Source organism: Salarias fasciatus, unplaced genomic scaffold (genome assembly GCF_902148845.1).
Source record: "Salarias fasciatus unplaced genomic scaffold, fSalaFa1.1, whole genome shotgun sequence".
NCBI classification, from domain to species: Eukaryota; Metazoa; Chordata; class Actinopteri; order Blenniiformes; family Blenniidae; genus Salarias; species Salarias fasciatus.
The window spans coordinates 314,857-330,311 of NW_021941386.1; the positions used below are offsets into that span (position 1 = coordinate 314,857).

Consider the following 15,455-nt stretch of genomic DNA (forward strand, 5'->3'; position numbering starts at 1 on the left):
CCATACCAGACCACCGATTCTCCAAACCAGACCACCGATTCCCCATACCAGACCACCGATTCCCCATACCAGACCACCGATTCTCCAAACCAGACCACCGATTCTCCAAACCAGAGCACTGATTCTCCAAACCAGAGCACTGATTCCCCAAACCAGACCACCGATTCCCCATACCAGAGCACTGCAGCTTTGCAGAATCCTACTGTAACAGCTGCAGCTCCTCCTCTCTGGACCACACCTCCTTTCCTGAGTCCTCCCCCTGCGGCTCTCCTCACTGCACCCCCAACAGTCTCGTCTGGGACTCCAGCAGCCCCGCAGGCAGCGGTGACAGAGGAAGGGGGACACGGGAGGCTGGAGGGGACGGGAGGGGCAGCGAGCCGGGCTGGAGCAGCGGGGGGTTTCTGTGTCTTCCTGTTGGCTGGTGGCCTCCTGCTGAGCGTGGCCGGGCTCACCAGCATGGTGGCCACTGCAGCCCGGTTAGCGATGTGGTACAGGACAGCATACAGACCACTGGCTATGGTGCTAGAAAGGAGGGCTGCAGTGATGCTGCTACCAAACAGGGGGGAGGGGCAGGAGAAGGAAGGAGGGGGGGCAGTTTATCACTCCATGCTGTTTGTCCACAAAGTGGGGGAAGGTGATGGAGAGGAGCAGGCAGGAGTCTACAGAGAGACTCTGCACCGCATGGTGAGTAGAGAGGAGGAGATTCAGATGTGGAGGGGGGCGGGGGAGGGGCAGCAGGTGTCCACAGGTAGGGGAGGGGCAGCCACAAAGCGTTACAGTGTGATTCTGAGGGAGGAGGTGGCGGGGAACAGGAAAGAGGAGCGAGAGTGGGCGGTGGGGGGGTGGGAGGTGAAACGGGAAGAAGGAAGCTGTAGGGAGGTGAGGACCAGCTGGGGGGAGTGGCTGAGTGACGCTTTACCCAGCCTGCCATGGGGAGTGGCCACGCCCACTGAGGACGACCCAGCACAGCCACAGGATCTCTGAGAAACGGTTCTTCACTGTTTTCACATCATTATGAACGTATTTACTGTTATAACATGAAAAACTATTTACTGTTATCACAAGATACATTATTTACTGCGAGCTCATGATAAACCTATTTACTTTAATCACAGCTCATTATACTTTTATTTACTGTTGTCTCATAATAAACTTATTTACTGTTATCACATCACATGATGAAATGTTATTTACTGTGATCTCATGATGAAGTGTTGTTTACTATGATCACATGATAAATTATTTACTGTGATCAGATGATGAATTGTTATTTACTGTCATCCCATCCCATGGTGTTGCGGATGTGAAAACTGACGATGATGGTCAACATTCATGCAGACACACAAACAAGCACACATCCTGACACACTGAGAAACTCACTCTCAGGTCCAGGCAAGTGACTGTTGGATGTGGGAGCTGCAAAACTTCCTCCACCAACAATAACTGAGTGACAAATGATTCAAACACTCTGCAGCTTCAAACACAAACATGCAGTTGTTGCACTTTATTCAAGCAGGGCAGTCATGTTGAGACACAATGATCTCTTTTTTAACAGAGCAGCTTAAAATACTGTTTCAAGTAAGAGAGCAGAGAGGTCAGTGGTCACAAAAAATACAAACCAGACAAGACCAAAACAGATACAGACAGATGAGACTAACAAAGTCAAATAAAGGGGCCGTCATGTAAAGCAGGGGCAGGAACCATTCGGTCCAGATTCCAGGTTCACAACAAGATTTCTGAATGTTCCGAGAGAGACGAACTCCTTCAGGGTTCAAGTTTTCTGGAGTAAAATACCACACACACACACACACACACACACACACACACACACACACACACACACACACACACACACTTGCACGTCTGAGAAAAAGGAAAGTTCCCATCAGAAGTCATGTTCGGTGGTGACGTCGTCATACTGCTGGTCCAATCCCTCGTCCTCCTCGTTGGGAGATGGCGTTGTCATGGCAACAGGCTGCTCTCTTCCTGCAGGGTGAAAGAAGGGGGATCAAACCAGAACTCCACTCTTTGAGAGTGACATTTCCGTGGTGACCTGCTGGACTCACTTGCTGGCTTGTGCCTGGACAGCGACACCAGGAGGACGGTGGACACTGCATAAGGTGAGCAGACCACCAGGTACCGGGTCACCATCAGCACCAGCTGGGTCACGGTCAGGTCAGAACCCGGATAAGCTCCAGAGGAACCTGGAAGAGGGGCTGACATCAGCGGGGTCAGTCAGACATTAGCAGGAAGCAGGGAGCAGGAAGCAGGAAGCAAGACGCAGGGAGCAGGAAGCAGGAAGCAAGACGCAGGGAGCAGGAAGCAGGAAGAAAGACGCAGGGAGCAGGAAGCAGGAAGCAAGACGCAGGGAGCAGGAAGCAGGAAGCAAGACGCAGGGAGCAGGAAGCAGGAAGCAAGACGCAGGGAGCAGGAAGCAGGAAGAAAGACGCAGGGAGCAGGAAGCAGGAAGAAAGACGCAGGGAGCAGGAAGCAGGAAGCAAGACGCAGGGAGCAGGAAGCAGGAAGCAAGACGCAGGGAGCAGGAAGCAGGAAGAAAGACGCAGGGAGCAGGAAGCAGGAAGAAAGACGCAGGGAGCAGGAAGCAGGAAGAAAGACGCAGGGAGCAGGAAGCAGGAAGAAAGACGCAGGGAGCAGGAAGCAGGAAGAAAGATGCAGGGAGCAGGAAGCAGGAAGCAAGACGCAGGGAGCAGGAAGCAGGAAGCAAGACGCAGGGAGCAGGAAGCAGGAAGAAAGACGCAGGGAGCAGGAAGCAGGAAGCAAGACGCAGGGAGCAGGAAGCAGGAAGCAAGACGCAGGGAGCAGGAAGCAGGAAGAAAGACGCAGGGAGCAGGAAGCAGGAAGAAGACGCAGGGAGCAGGAAGCAGGAAGCAAGACGCAGGGAGCAGGAAGCAGGAAGCAAGACGCAGGGAGCAGGAAGCAGGAAGAAAGACGCAGGGAGCAGGAAGCAGGAAGCAAGACGCAGGGAGCAGGAAGCAGGAAGCAAGACGCAGGGAGCAGGAAGCAGGAAGAAAGACGCAGGGAGCAGGAAGCAGGAAGCAAGACGCAGGGAGCAGGAAGCAGGAAGAAAGACGCAGGGAGCAGGAAGCAGGAAGAAAGATGCAGGGAGCAGGAAGCAGGAAGCAAGACGCAGGGAGCAGGAAGCAGGAAGCAAGACGCAGGGAGCAGGAAGCAGGAAGAAAGACGCAGGGAGCAGGAAGCAGGAAGAAAGACGCAGGGAGCAGGAAGCAGGAAGCAAGACGCAGGGAGCAGGAAGCAGGAAGCAAGACCCAGGGAGCAGGAAGCAGGAAGCAAGACGCAGGGAGCAGGAAGCAGGAAGAAAGACGCAGGGAGCAGGAAGCAGGAAGAAAGACGCAGGGAGCAGGAAGCAGGAAGAAAGACGCAGGGAGCAGGAAGCAGGAAGAAAGACGCAGGGAGCAGGAAGCAGGAAGCAAGACGCAGGGAGCAGGAAGCAGGAAGCAAGACGCAGGGAGCAGGAAGCAGGAAGAAAGACGCAGGGAGCAGGAAGCAGGAAGCAAGACGCAGGGAGCAGGAAGCAGGAAGCAAGACGCAGGGAGCAGGAAGCAGGAAGAAAGACGCAGGGAGCAGGAAGCAGGAAGAAAGACGCAGGGAGCAGGAAGCAGGAAGCAAGACGCAGGGAGCAGGAAGCAGGAAGCAAGACGCAGGGAGCAGGAAGCAGGAAGAAAGACGCAGGGAGCAGGAAGCAGGAAGAAAGACGCAGGGAGCAGGAAGCAGGAAGCAAGACGCAGGGAGCAGGAAGCAGGAAGAAAGATGCAGGGAGCAGGAAGCAGGAAGCAAGACGCAGGGAGCAGGAAGCAGGAAGAAAGACGCAGGGAGCAGGAAGCAGGAAGAAAGATGCAGGGAGCAGGAAGCAGGAAGCAAGACGCAGGGAGCAGGAAGCAGGAAGAAAGATGCAGGGAGCAGGAAGCAGGAAGCAAGACGCAGGGAGCAGGAAGAAAGATGCAGGGAGCAGGAAGCAGGAAGCAAGATGCAGGGAGCAGGAAGCAGGAAGAAAGATGCAGGGAGCAGGAAGCAGGAAGCAAGATGCAGGGAGCAGGAAGCAGGAAGCAAGACGCAGGGAGCAGGAAGCAGGAAGAAAGACGCAGGGAGCAGGAAGCAGGAAGCAAGACGCAGGGAGCAGGAAGCAGGAAGAAAGACGCAGGGAGCAGGAAGCAGGAAGCAAGACGCAGGAGCAGGAAGCAGGAAAAAAGATGCAGGGAGCAGGAAGCAGGAAGCAAGACGCAGGGAGCAGGAAGCAGGAAGAAAGATGCAGGGAGCAGGAAGCAGGAAGCAAGACGCAGGGAGCAGGAAGCAGGAAGAAAGATGCAGGGAGCAGGAAGCAGGAAGCAAGACGCAGGGAGCAGGAAGAAAGATGCAGGGAGCAGGAAACAGGAAGCAAGATGCAGGGAGCAGGAAGCAGGAAGAAAGATGCAGGGAGCAGGAAGCAGGAAGCAAGATGCAGGGAGCAGGAAGCAGGAAGAAAGACGCAGGGAGCAGGAAGCAGGAAGAAAGACGCAGGGAGCAGGAAGCAGGAAGCAAGACGCAGGGAGCAGGAAGCAGGAAGCAAGACGCAGGGAGCAGGAAGCAGGAAGAAAGATGCAGGGAGCAGGAAGCAGGAAGCAAGACGCAGGGAGCAGGAAGCAGAAGCAAGACGCAGGGAGCAGGAAGCAGGAAGAAAGACGCAGGGAGCAGGAAGCAGGAAGCAAGACGCAGGGAGCAGGAAGCAGGAAGAAAGACGCAGGGAGCAGGAAGCAGGAAGCAAGACGCAGGGCGCAGGAAGCAGGAAGCAAGACGCAGGGAGCAGGAAGCAGGAAGAAAGACGCAGGGAGCAGGAAGCAGGAAGAAAGACGCAGGGAGCAGGAAGCAGGAAGCAAGACGCAGGGAGCAGGAAGCAGGAAGCAAGCAGGCAGGAGCAGGAAGCAGGAAGAAAGACGCAGGGAGCAGGAAGCAGGAAGCAAGAAGCAGGGAGCAGGAAGCAGGAAGCAAGACGCAGGGAGCAGGAAAGCAGGAAGCAAGACGCAGGGAGCAGGAAGCAGGAAGCAAGACGCAGGGAGCAGGAAGCAGGAAGAAAGAGCAGGGAGCAGGAAGCAGGAAGCAAGACTGCAGGGAGCAGGAAGCAGGAAGCAAGACGCAGGGAGCAGGAAGCAGGAAGCAAGACGCAAGGGAGCAGGAAGCAGGAAGAAAGACGCAGGGAGCAGGAAGCAGGAAGCAAGACGCAGGGAGCAGGAAGCAGGAAGCAAGACGCAGGGAGCAGGAAGCAGGAAGCAAGACGCAGGGAGCAGGAAGCAGGAAGCAAGACGCAGGGAGCAGGAAGCAGGAAGCAAGACGCAGGGAGCAGGAAGCAGGAAGAAAGACGCAGGGAGCAGGAAGCAGGAAGAAAGACGCAGGGAGCAGGAAGCAGGAAGAAAGACTGCAGGGCGAAGGAAGCAGGAAGCAGGACGAAGCAAGACGCAGGGAGCAGGAAGCAGGAAGCAAGACGCAGGGAGCAGGAAGCAGGAAGAAAGACGCAGGGAGCAGGAAGCAGGAAGCAAGACGCAGGGAGCAGGAAGCAGGAAGCAAGACGCAGGGAGCAGGAAGCAGGAAGAAAGACGCAGGGAGCAGGAAGCAGGAAGAAAGACGCAGGGAGCAGGAAGCAGGAAGCAAGACGCAGGGAGCAGGAAGCAGGAAGCAAGACGCAGGGAGCAGGAAGCAGGAAGAAAGACGCAGGGAGCAGGAAGCAGGAAGCAAGACGCAGGGAGCAGGAAGCAGGAAGCAAGACGCAGGGAGCAGGAAGCAGGAAGCAAGACGCAGGGAGCAGGAAGCAGGAAGAAAGACGCAGGGAGCAGGAAGCAGGAAGAAAGATGCAGGGAGCAGGAAGCAGGAAGCAAGACGCAGGGGAGCAGGAAGCAGGAAGAAGATGCAGGGAGCAGGAAGCAGGAAGCAAGACGCAGGGAGCAGGAAGAAAGATGCAGGGAGCAGGAAGCAGGAAGCAAGATGCAGGGAGCAGGAAGCAGGAAGAAAGATGCAGGGAGCAGGAAGCAGGAAGCAAGATGCAGGGAGCAGGAAGCAGGAAGCAAGACGCAGGGAGCAGGAAGCAGGAAGAAAGACGCAGGGAAGCAGGAAGCAGGAAGCAAGACGCAGGGAGCAGGAAGCAGGAAGAAAGACGCAGGGAGCAGGAAGCAGGAAGAAAGACGCAGGGAGCAGGAAGCAGGAAGAAAGACGCAGGGAGCAGGAAGCAGGAAGAAAGACGCAGGGAGCAGGAAGCAGGAAGAAAGATGCAGGGAGCAGGAAGCAGGAAGCAGGACGCAGGAGCAGGAAGCAGGAAGCAAGACGCCGGGAGCAGGAAGCAGGAAGAAAGACGCAGGGAGCAGGAAGCAGGAAGCAAGACGCAGGGAGCAGGAAGCAGGAAGCAAGACGCAGGGAGCAGGAAGCAGGAAGAAGACGCAGGGAGCAGGAAGCAGGAAGAAAGACGCAGGGAGCAGGAAGCAGGAAGCAAGACGCAGGGAGCAGGAAGCAGGAAGCAAGACGCAGGGAGCAGGAAGCAGGAAGAAAGACGCAGGGAGCAGGAAGCAGGAAGCAAGACGCAGGGAGCAGGAAGCAGGAAGCAAGGTCGCAGGGAGCAGGAAGCAGGAAGAAAGACGCAGGGAGCAGGAAGCAGGAAGCAAGACGCAGGGAGCAGGAAGCAGGAAGAAAGACGCAGGGAGCAGGAAGCAGGAAGAAAGATGCAGGGAGCAGGAAGCAGGAAGCAAGACGCAGGGAGCAGGAAGCAGGAAGCAAGACGCAGGGAGCAGGAAGCAGGAAGAAAGACGCAGGGAGCAGGAAGCAGGAAGAAAGACGCAGGGAGCAGGAAGCAGGAAGCAAGACGCAGGGAGCAGGAAGCAGGAAGCAAGACGCAGGAGCAGGAAGCAGGAAGCAAGACGCAGGGAGCAGGAAGCAGGAAGAAAGACGCAGGGAGCAGGAAGCAGGAAGAAAGACGCAGGGAGCAGGAAGCAGGAAGAAAGACGCAGGGAGCAGGAAGCAGGAAGCAAGACGCAGGGAGCAGGAAGCAGGAAGCAAGACGCAGGGAGCAGGAAGCAGGAAGAAAGACGCAGGGAGCAGGAAGCAGGAAGCAAGACGCAGGGAGCAGGAAGCAGGAAGCAAGACGCAGGGAGCAGGAAGCAGGAAGAAAGACGCAGGGAGCAGGAAGCAGGAAGAAAGACGCAGGGAGCAGGAAGCAGGAAGCAAGACGCAGGGAGCAGGAAGCAGGAAGCAAGACGCAGGGAGCAGGAAGCAGGAAGAAAGACGCAGGGAGCAGGAAGCAGGAAGCAAGACGCAGGGAGCAGGAAGCAGGAAGCAAGACGCAGGGAGCAGGAAGCAGGAAGAAAGATGCAGGGAGCAGGAAGCAGGAAGCAAGACGCAGGGAGCAGGAAGCAGGAAGAAAGACGCAGGGAGCAGGAAGCAGGAAGAAAGATGCAGGGAGCAGGAAGCAGGAAGCAAGACGCAGGGAGCAGGAAGCAGGAAGAAAGATGCAGGGAGCAGGAAGCAGGAAGCAAGACGCAGGGAGCAGGAAGAAAGATGCAGGGAGCAGGAAGCAGGAAGCAAGACGCAGGGAGCAGGAAGCAGGAAGCAAGACGCAGGGAGCAGGAAGCAGGAAGCAAGACGCAGGGAGCAGGAAGCAGGAAGAAAGACGCAGGGAGCAGGAAGCAGGAAGCAAGACGCAGGGAGCAGGAAGCAGGAAGCAAGACGCAGGGAGCAGGAAGCAGGAAGAAAGATGCAGGGAGCAGGAAGCAGGAAGCAAGACGCAGGGAGCAGGAAGCAGGAAGCAAGACGCAGGGAGCAGGAAGAAAGATGCAGGGAGCAGGAAGCAGGAAGAAAGATGCAGGGAGCAGGAAGAAGGAAGTGAAATAATCAGTTATAATGAATTAATCATGAAGTACCAAATCTCACCTCCACAAATAGAATATAACATTATTGTTTCAGGGATTCCAAAAGGCCTGATTCATCTATTAATAGGATCCAAATTCAATCTACAAACCCAGAAAACTGAAAATCAGATATTAATAAATGGACTGGATATAAATAAATGCTCAAACAAATTAATTAGAAATAATATTCAACCCGCAGGTCGACCGGCAGCAACATCCTATTGGAACTCCATATACGGTGAAATAGACTGGAACCAGGCCTGGCTGGTGGGAGAGGAGTTCTGCATCAGTAACAAAATCAAAGAAATATCCTTTAAAATCCTTCAGAATATTTATCCAGCCAAAAAAACATTGCAAAGATTTAAGTTAGACATAGACTACAGCTGCTGTTTTTGTGCAAAGGAGATGAAACAATACAACACCTCTTCTATCAGTGTACATTCAGTCAAATTTTCTGGGCTAAAGCTGGAGTTTTTTTGTCAAATAGAACCAAAGGAACCGTCCGCCTCCAGGAGATCCACATTCTTTTCAACACCAACTTCCGCCAAAATAAAGAAACACATCCACAAAATGAAACGGGCGGAGAAGAAACCGAACTGGAGCCACTTTCTAGAAGAACTAAAACTTTACATAAAATGCATCGCTAACATCGAAAACTTAAAGGCTGTAAAGACTCTGGCTCTAGTGGAGAAATTCTGCACCGATCTGATGGATCAGTAAATCCCTGGTCCGGTAGCTTATAGTTGTTTTTTCTATTTTCCTATGAACGCTGTTATTTTGTTTAATAAAGGCTCCCCTGGCGGCAGAGCTGCTGATACCTTTGATTGTAATGACGTGTGAACGGTGTGTGTCTGTTTAAATGTTTTATGTTTGTCTGTATTGTTTAGTCTCTTAAATAAAAAAATTAAATTAAATTAAAAAAAGGACTCACAGGAAGTGACAGCAGGCAGGACTCACAGGAAGTGACATCAGCAGGCAGGACTCACAGGAAGTGACATCAGCAGGGGATGAATTAGGTGCGTTCACGATGGCAGAGCCAGAGGTAGGCGGAGCTAGACGAAGCAGACGGCGCAGCCGTGGGGCGGAGTTATCAGTCTGCCTCCAAGTCGGACAACCCTATGTTCTCCATGTTGGTGTTTCTCATGACTCCACTGTGGGGGGTGTTTACAGGCCCGTCGTCCGGGGTGGCAATGCCCCCCCGCCTGTGCCTCCTTGCCCCCCCTGGCTGTCAGAGGGGTAATTTTGTTTTTCTTATTAAAAACAAAAGAATTCATAATTTCTTTTGTGTGTCACATTGTGTTAATTCATATTCAGTTAACTGAAATGAATACAATTTAAAAAAAACAAAATAATTTTAAGTTACGTTTTGGCTTCTGTCATGTGAAGTGTGTTGCTGCAAGTGCCACCAGGCATCAAGGGGGGCAGACTACCTCGCCCCCTCAGTCCAAAAAATTAATAAATAAAGTTTTCAGTCTATTTTGTGCTTAAAAAAACAACAGCAAACTCCACTGGCTTGGTCAAATCAATATGAAGTGTTGTGCTATTCAAAATTCCCCCCCAAAAAAAGTGGAGACTCCAGCTCTAATAAAGGTGAGGGCTGGTTATTTTATCATTTGTTTTATTACTATTTGTGCTTTTTAGCAGTGTGATTCATGATCATATGTTGTTGGACACAGTAGAACAGGCCTCTGATCTGTGGATTCTGTCTTTGTGTTGCTCCGTTACTTTTTTGCCACCCCCCCGTTTGTAGCCGCCCCCCCCCCCCCCCCCCCCCCTCCCCGCCCCCCTCTACACTGGGCTGGAGCCGGGACTGGGTGTTTATTTATGCAAATAAAGCGTGTTGTCATCAAACTGATGAGGAGTGGGCTGGGGTCCAATCCCCTGCCTGTCTGAACCAGAGCGCTGGGCCAGGCAGGGTGAGTTGCTCTCCAGCAGCTCACAGCGGCTCCTCTGGGACCCATCTCGTTTGGGTCTCGTGAGTTTTCGATGCCCTACGTAGGTCCTACGTATCAGTGACCCGGGCCACATCTGGGCAGGGCGGCTCAGAAGTCTTAAAGGTCTGCCTCTGGCTTTCTCATGTTGAACGCACCTAATATTTCAGTTTGTAGGAGTGTTCATGAAGCCGCGCTGCAGTGAGGAGAACGTGGTTCCCTCAGAACATCCAGTCGGTTGTTTTCTGTCTTTTCAAATCTGAAGGTTTCTTTTGTTTTTTGAGTCAAAAAACAATAATCTACAAACACACAAAAAAAAAAAAAAAAAAAAAAAAAAGGAAGCAAGACGCAGGGAGCAGGAAGCAGGAAGCAGGAAGCAAGACACAGGAAGCAGGAAGTCCACCATTGCAGCTCACCTCGGACTGACAGCTGGCTCGGTGCTGACTCTCCCTGCCCGGTGATGGAGCAGCTGTACTCGCCCCCATCGGCGCCGCTCACCTGGTGGAGGGTCAGCTGGTTTGAGGACTCAGAACTGATGAGGGCGCCATCTTTGAAGAAAGACGACGGGAAGACGGAGGACTTGGTCCGACAGGTCAGGGTGACGTTGTCACCCTCCATCACTGGGAGGACAGGACTCTGCAGGATGACGGAGGAGTCTGGAGGGTGTAGAAACCCAGAGAGGAGGGAGGCGTGAAGACTTTGGACCTGGACTCGAACCACTGAGGAACATGGAGGTACTCTAGACCAGGAGCACAATCAGTGCTCAGTCTGTGTGTGTGTGTGTGTGTGTGTGTGTGTGTGGTACTCACATGGGCTTCATACTGATGAAAATCCCTCTTTTCATACAGTGTGTGGAAAAGAAAAGCTCTCTCTTTGAAAGGGAAGAACCCTGCAGAATCTGGCTCAGAGGAGAAGAACCCTGCAGAACCAGCTCAGAGAAGAACCCTGCAGAACCAGCTCAGAGAAGAACCCTGCAGAACCAGCTCAGAGAAGAACCCTGCAGAACCAGCTCAGAGAAGAACCCTGCAGAACCAGGCTCAGAGGTGGAGACTTTCTGCTATTCCAGTTGGGGTGAGGGGACAAAGCGCAAAACAAGCCAGAACCTCCACTGCACTGCGGACTGAACTCTCCTACTGTTATGGCGTGTTTCCACCGGCCCTACTCTACTCTACTCTACTCTACTCTACTCTACTCTACTCTACTCTACTCTACTCTACCCTACTCTACTCTACTCTACTCTACTCTACTCTACTCTACTCTACTCTACCCTACCCTACCCTACTCTACTCTACCCTACTCTACTCTACTCTACTCTACCCTACTCTACTCTACTCTACTCTACTCTACCCTACTCTACTCTACTCTACTCTACTCTACCCTACTCTACTCTACTCTACTCTACTCTACTCTACTCTACTCTACTCTACCCTACTCTACTCTACTCTACTCTACTCTACTCTACTCTACCCCACTGCGCCCCACTCCACTCTACTCGGCTTGGTTGTGTCTCCACCAGCCTGGTTCGTCTCAGTTGTCAGTGGGCGGGGAAACGAGAAGGCGGGAAAGATGGCAGTGCTTTGGGTATCGGGTTTCACTCGAGCCACGGCTGGTCGTTGATTGTTCAGTGATTTTGACCAATCAGCAACCAGCATGTGTTTGACGTCACATTTCCGGCCTGACTCGGCCTGACTCGGCCCTGCTGCTGAACAGGGCCGAAAACCTACCCGGGTTGCAGTAAAGCGGGCTGTTGGAAACGCCCACAAGCGGGTTAGAGCCAAGCTGAGTAGAGAAGAGTAAGGCCGGTGGAAACACCCCATTAGTTTCTAAGCGGTTTGTTTTCTGGCTGCTCTGCATTATTAAAGTTTAACAAAATAACATGCAACACAGCTGCTTCGTCTCCAACTGAGCATGGGCACTCTGGGACAGCCTGGCTAACTTGTTCCAGTCAGTCCTGCCACAGACGCTGAGGCTGGACAGGAAGCCGGTGTGGGCTGTGGCTGCTGGACAGGAAGCTGGGGTCAATCAATAGCAACAGATCCCTCAACCAGTCCTGCTGTGGGAATATGGTAGGTTTCCAGCAGCTGGACGACTGACAGTCTTGTTTCTCATGCAGTGACAGTCACTTATGCTTCTCAAGTTCAACTGAACGTGTCTGGAAATGACTGTTGCTTTAAATGAACCTGAATCGAACTGACTTGGTGCCCTCAGTGCTTGGTTTCATAGATGTGGTTGCACCATGTATGATGTGACAGGAAGTGGGAGCTCACCGAACACGCTGATGTTGAGTGAGTTGCTGCGCTGCATGCTGCGGGATTCGCACCAGTACACTGCACCGTCGCGCTTTTTGACGGCGTTTAGCCGGCAGCCGGATGCCACGGGGCTCCCCCACTGCTGTCCACATGTGCCGGATCTCCTGGGCGGAGCGTTGGTGAAGCGGCGGATCGTCCATCCCATGGCACTGCTGTTAGCGCCACAGCTTAAGATTAAGCTATCATACTCAAACAGCTGCGACACGTCGGTGACACCGTGAGCAGCATCGGACTGGAATCATCTGAAGAAACAACAACAGTCATTCAGTCCCATAGAGGACCAAGAGACACACCGGGACAAGACTACGATCAGGTTTCAACTGGATCACTCAGCTTCAAACTGATTCATTCAGCTTTAGGCGGGTTAAATCTGGTTGGATCTGGTTTATCCAGGTTTAATCTGTTTCATTCAGGTTTAACTTGGTTTATTCAGGTTTAAGCTGGACCAGTCAGCTTCAGCTGATTCATTCAGGTTAAATCTGCTCGAGTTGAGTTGAATCTGGTTCATTCAGGTTTAAGCTGGTTCATTCAGACTGAATCTGGTTCATTCAGGTTGGATCTGGTTCATTCAGGTTTAAACTGGTTTATTCAGGTTTTAAGCTGGATCAGTCAGCTTCAGCTGGTTCATTCAGGTTTAAGCTGGTGCATTCAGATTGAATCTGGTTCAGGATTAATCTTGTTGAGTCAAGCTTCAGCTCAATCATCCAGGTTTAAATTAGCTGATACCGTTCCTCAAGCAGACGGTGTTTCATACCACGGACCAGCAGCCAGCTGGATAAAGACTCTCCCTGTCCGCTGATGCGGCATTTGTAGACGGCCTCATCTGACCTGGAGACATGGCGGATGATCATGTGATCTGAGGGCTCTGCCTTCATCAGGACGCCGTTTTTTAAAGAACTCAGCAGTAATGTTCTTCATCGTTCTGCTTCTGCAGTGCAGAGTGGCGTCCTGACCCACCATCACCGGGACGACTGGACTGTCCAGGACAACCGATCCCTCTGGACAACCAGAAGGAGGAGGAGGAGACACAGAAGATGAAGATATGACGAGAACAAAGGGAAGAGACAATGGAGGAGACAAGACACAAAGGAGACTTAGAAGAGGACATGCAGACAAGAGTAATTGAGGACAGTTGTCCAGGCTTTGCTGCTCAGAAACCACTTCCTCTTCCTGTGCGACAAACAGGAAGTAGCGCTCACCACTGATTTCATGCTCATGGCCTTGCTGGTGTGTTGGAGAAGGAGACAGAAAGAGACTCAGAGGAGGAGACACAGAGCAGAGCCATACAGTGAGGACAGTTGGGACAATTGCCGCTCGGTTACGCTGTTGTCTGTCCTGCACTCGTCTCTGTAGTTTGTTCTCATGGGTTTCTGGCTGCGTTAACACATTAGTGCCATCAAAGTGTCAAACTGAAAACCAGCAGCAGTTAAACAGCAACATGGCTGGATGTTGTCCTGGAAGATTTATTGATAACGTGACAGATTTGATCCATTGCAGGGTAGAAAAACCAATGTCTGTATGATGCTCTCATAGCGCAAAGTCTAGGCTGTTATGCCATAGAGCCATGTTTAAAGCTATACTTCAACATTTTTGAAAATTGGCCCATTTAGTGCAATTCCTTAGTCATTTAGAACAGCATACTTACTGTTTTTGTGAGGGCGAGCTGTTGTTTATCCAGAGGTGAGTCGGGGAAGGTTTTCAGAACGGACACAATGGAAGTGGACGGTATTTTTGTTCCCCCTCGTCAAACTCATCAAATACACAATCCAACAACCCCAAAACACTTTGGTGGACACGTTATAATCCACACATTCACTACGCTGTGGAATATTAATGCAACATTGCCAGATTGAGTTGTTTATGCGAAGATTGCTGAGACGGAACTACTTCCTAAACATGGCGTCTGGGCGTAGTGATTTCAAAAGAAAAAGTAGTTCCCAGTATTTGCTTCAGTGTCGTAACGCTACAGTATTATTTGTTGGTGTTCCACAGCGTAGTGAATGTGTGGATTATAACGTGTCCACCAAAGTGTTTTGGGGTTGTTGGATTGTGTATTTGATGAGTTTGACGAGGAGGAACAAAATACCGTCCACTTCCATTGTGTCCGTCCAGAAAACCTTCCCCGACTCGCCTCTGGATAAACAACAGCTCGCCCTCACAGAAACAGTCAGTCTGCTGCTCTAATGACTAAGGAATTGCGCGAAATGGGCCAATTTGCCAAAATGTTGAAGTAACCCTTTAACTTATATTAGGTATGAAATCAGCTTTAAGAGAAATGCAACAGCCTCCAAAAACATCCTGAACATGTGTGATCAGGCTTCGAACAGGCCTGTTGCGTCATGGTCAGAACTCTCACTGGACAGCTCGGACTCGGAGGACACTCTTCCAGACAGGAAGTGGTGCTCACCAGTGACCTGGACGTGGACGGCCTGGCTGCTGTCCCGCAGTGCCGACTCACACCAGTACACGCCGCTGTGGTACGGCTTCACGTTGGCCAGCTGGCAGGTGGAGGCGGAGCCTAGGTCGCCCCACCCCGAGCGGCACGGCGACAGCTCGGACCTGTCGACGTGCGGCAGAGCGGAGCGGTCAGCCGAAATGTCGCCATGGCAACCGCGTGAACTGACGTCCTCTCCACGGCAACGTCAGCAGCTGCCCGGATGTAACGGCGAGCCACAGGTTGAACCACTCACCCAGACTCAGAGTACCTCCACACCGTCCAATCAGCAGAGCCCGTCTGCTCACAGCTCAGAGACACCATCTCATACTCGAAGAACTGAGAGCGGCTGGGGACGACCACCAGGGACGCTGAGACACACGGAGAGACAGAAAGACAGAGACACAGAGAGAGAGAGAAAGAGAGAGAGAGAGAGACACACACACACACACACACACACACACACAAAACCATACAAGCAAAGTGGAGCAGGTGTTTCATTTGAAAGTAAAACACACACTTAGACACAAAGTTAAACTTACGGAGCAGGTATGTTGATATCTGTTCAGGGATCAGCAACACTGAAACAGACCATTACATTATTATTGTCTGTCCTCTTTTTGTATTGTGTGTGTGTGTGTGTGTGTGTGTGTGTGTGTATGTGGTTGTTCAGTACATTCAAAGTGTGAGAAACTTGACTTCCTGTCAAACTGAGAAGTGTGCAGTCAGCATGTTCGTACTTACTGAAGAGAAGCTGGAGGTTGTTCATCATTTCTGCAGGCTGAAGGCATCTGAAGGCATCTGCACCTCCGCAGGAAGCACCCTGCTGTGTGGCCCACAGAGGGAGGAGCGGGGGAGGAGCTGGGGCGGAGGAGGAGGA

The 15,455-nt window shown here is 52.3% G+C and overlaps 1 protein-coding gene across 2 annotated transcripts; it reads right to left on the minus strand.

Moving 5' to 3' along the window:
* Positions 1-1,475: 1,475 nt before the first annotated feature.
* LOC115385432 (uncharacterized) lies at positions 1,476-12,341 on the minus strand. 2 transcript variants are annotated; one of them, XM_030087425.1, is made up of 4 exons: positions 12,100-12,341; positions 10,249-10,488; positions 2,067-2,204; positions 1,476-1,986 (listed from the first exon to the last, which is right to left on the minus strand). In XM_030087425.1, exons 1-4 carry the CDS (start codon positions 12,284-12,286, stop codon positions 1,886-1,888), a joined length of 666 nt encoding a protein of 221 aa, XP_029943285.1. In that variant the 5' UTR covers positions 12,287-12,341; the 3' UTR covers positions 1,476-1,885. The 2 variants fall into 2 exon arrangements, with proteins under 2 accessions (XP_029943285.1, XP_029943284.1); XM_030087424.1 differs by having other exon boundaries at positions 2,067-2,216.
* Between the last annotated feature and the right edge of the window lie 3,114 nt (positions 12,342-15,455).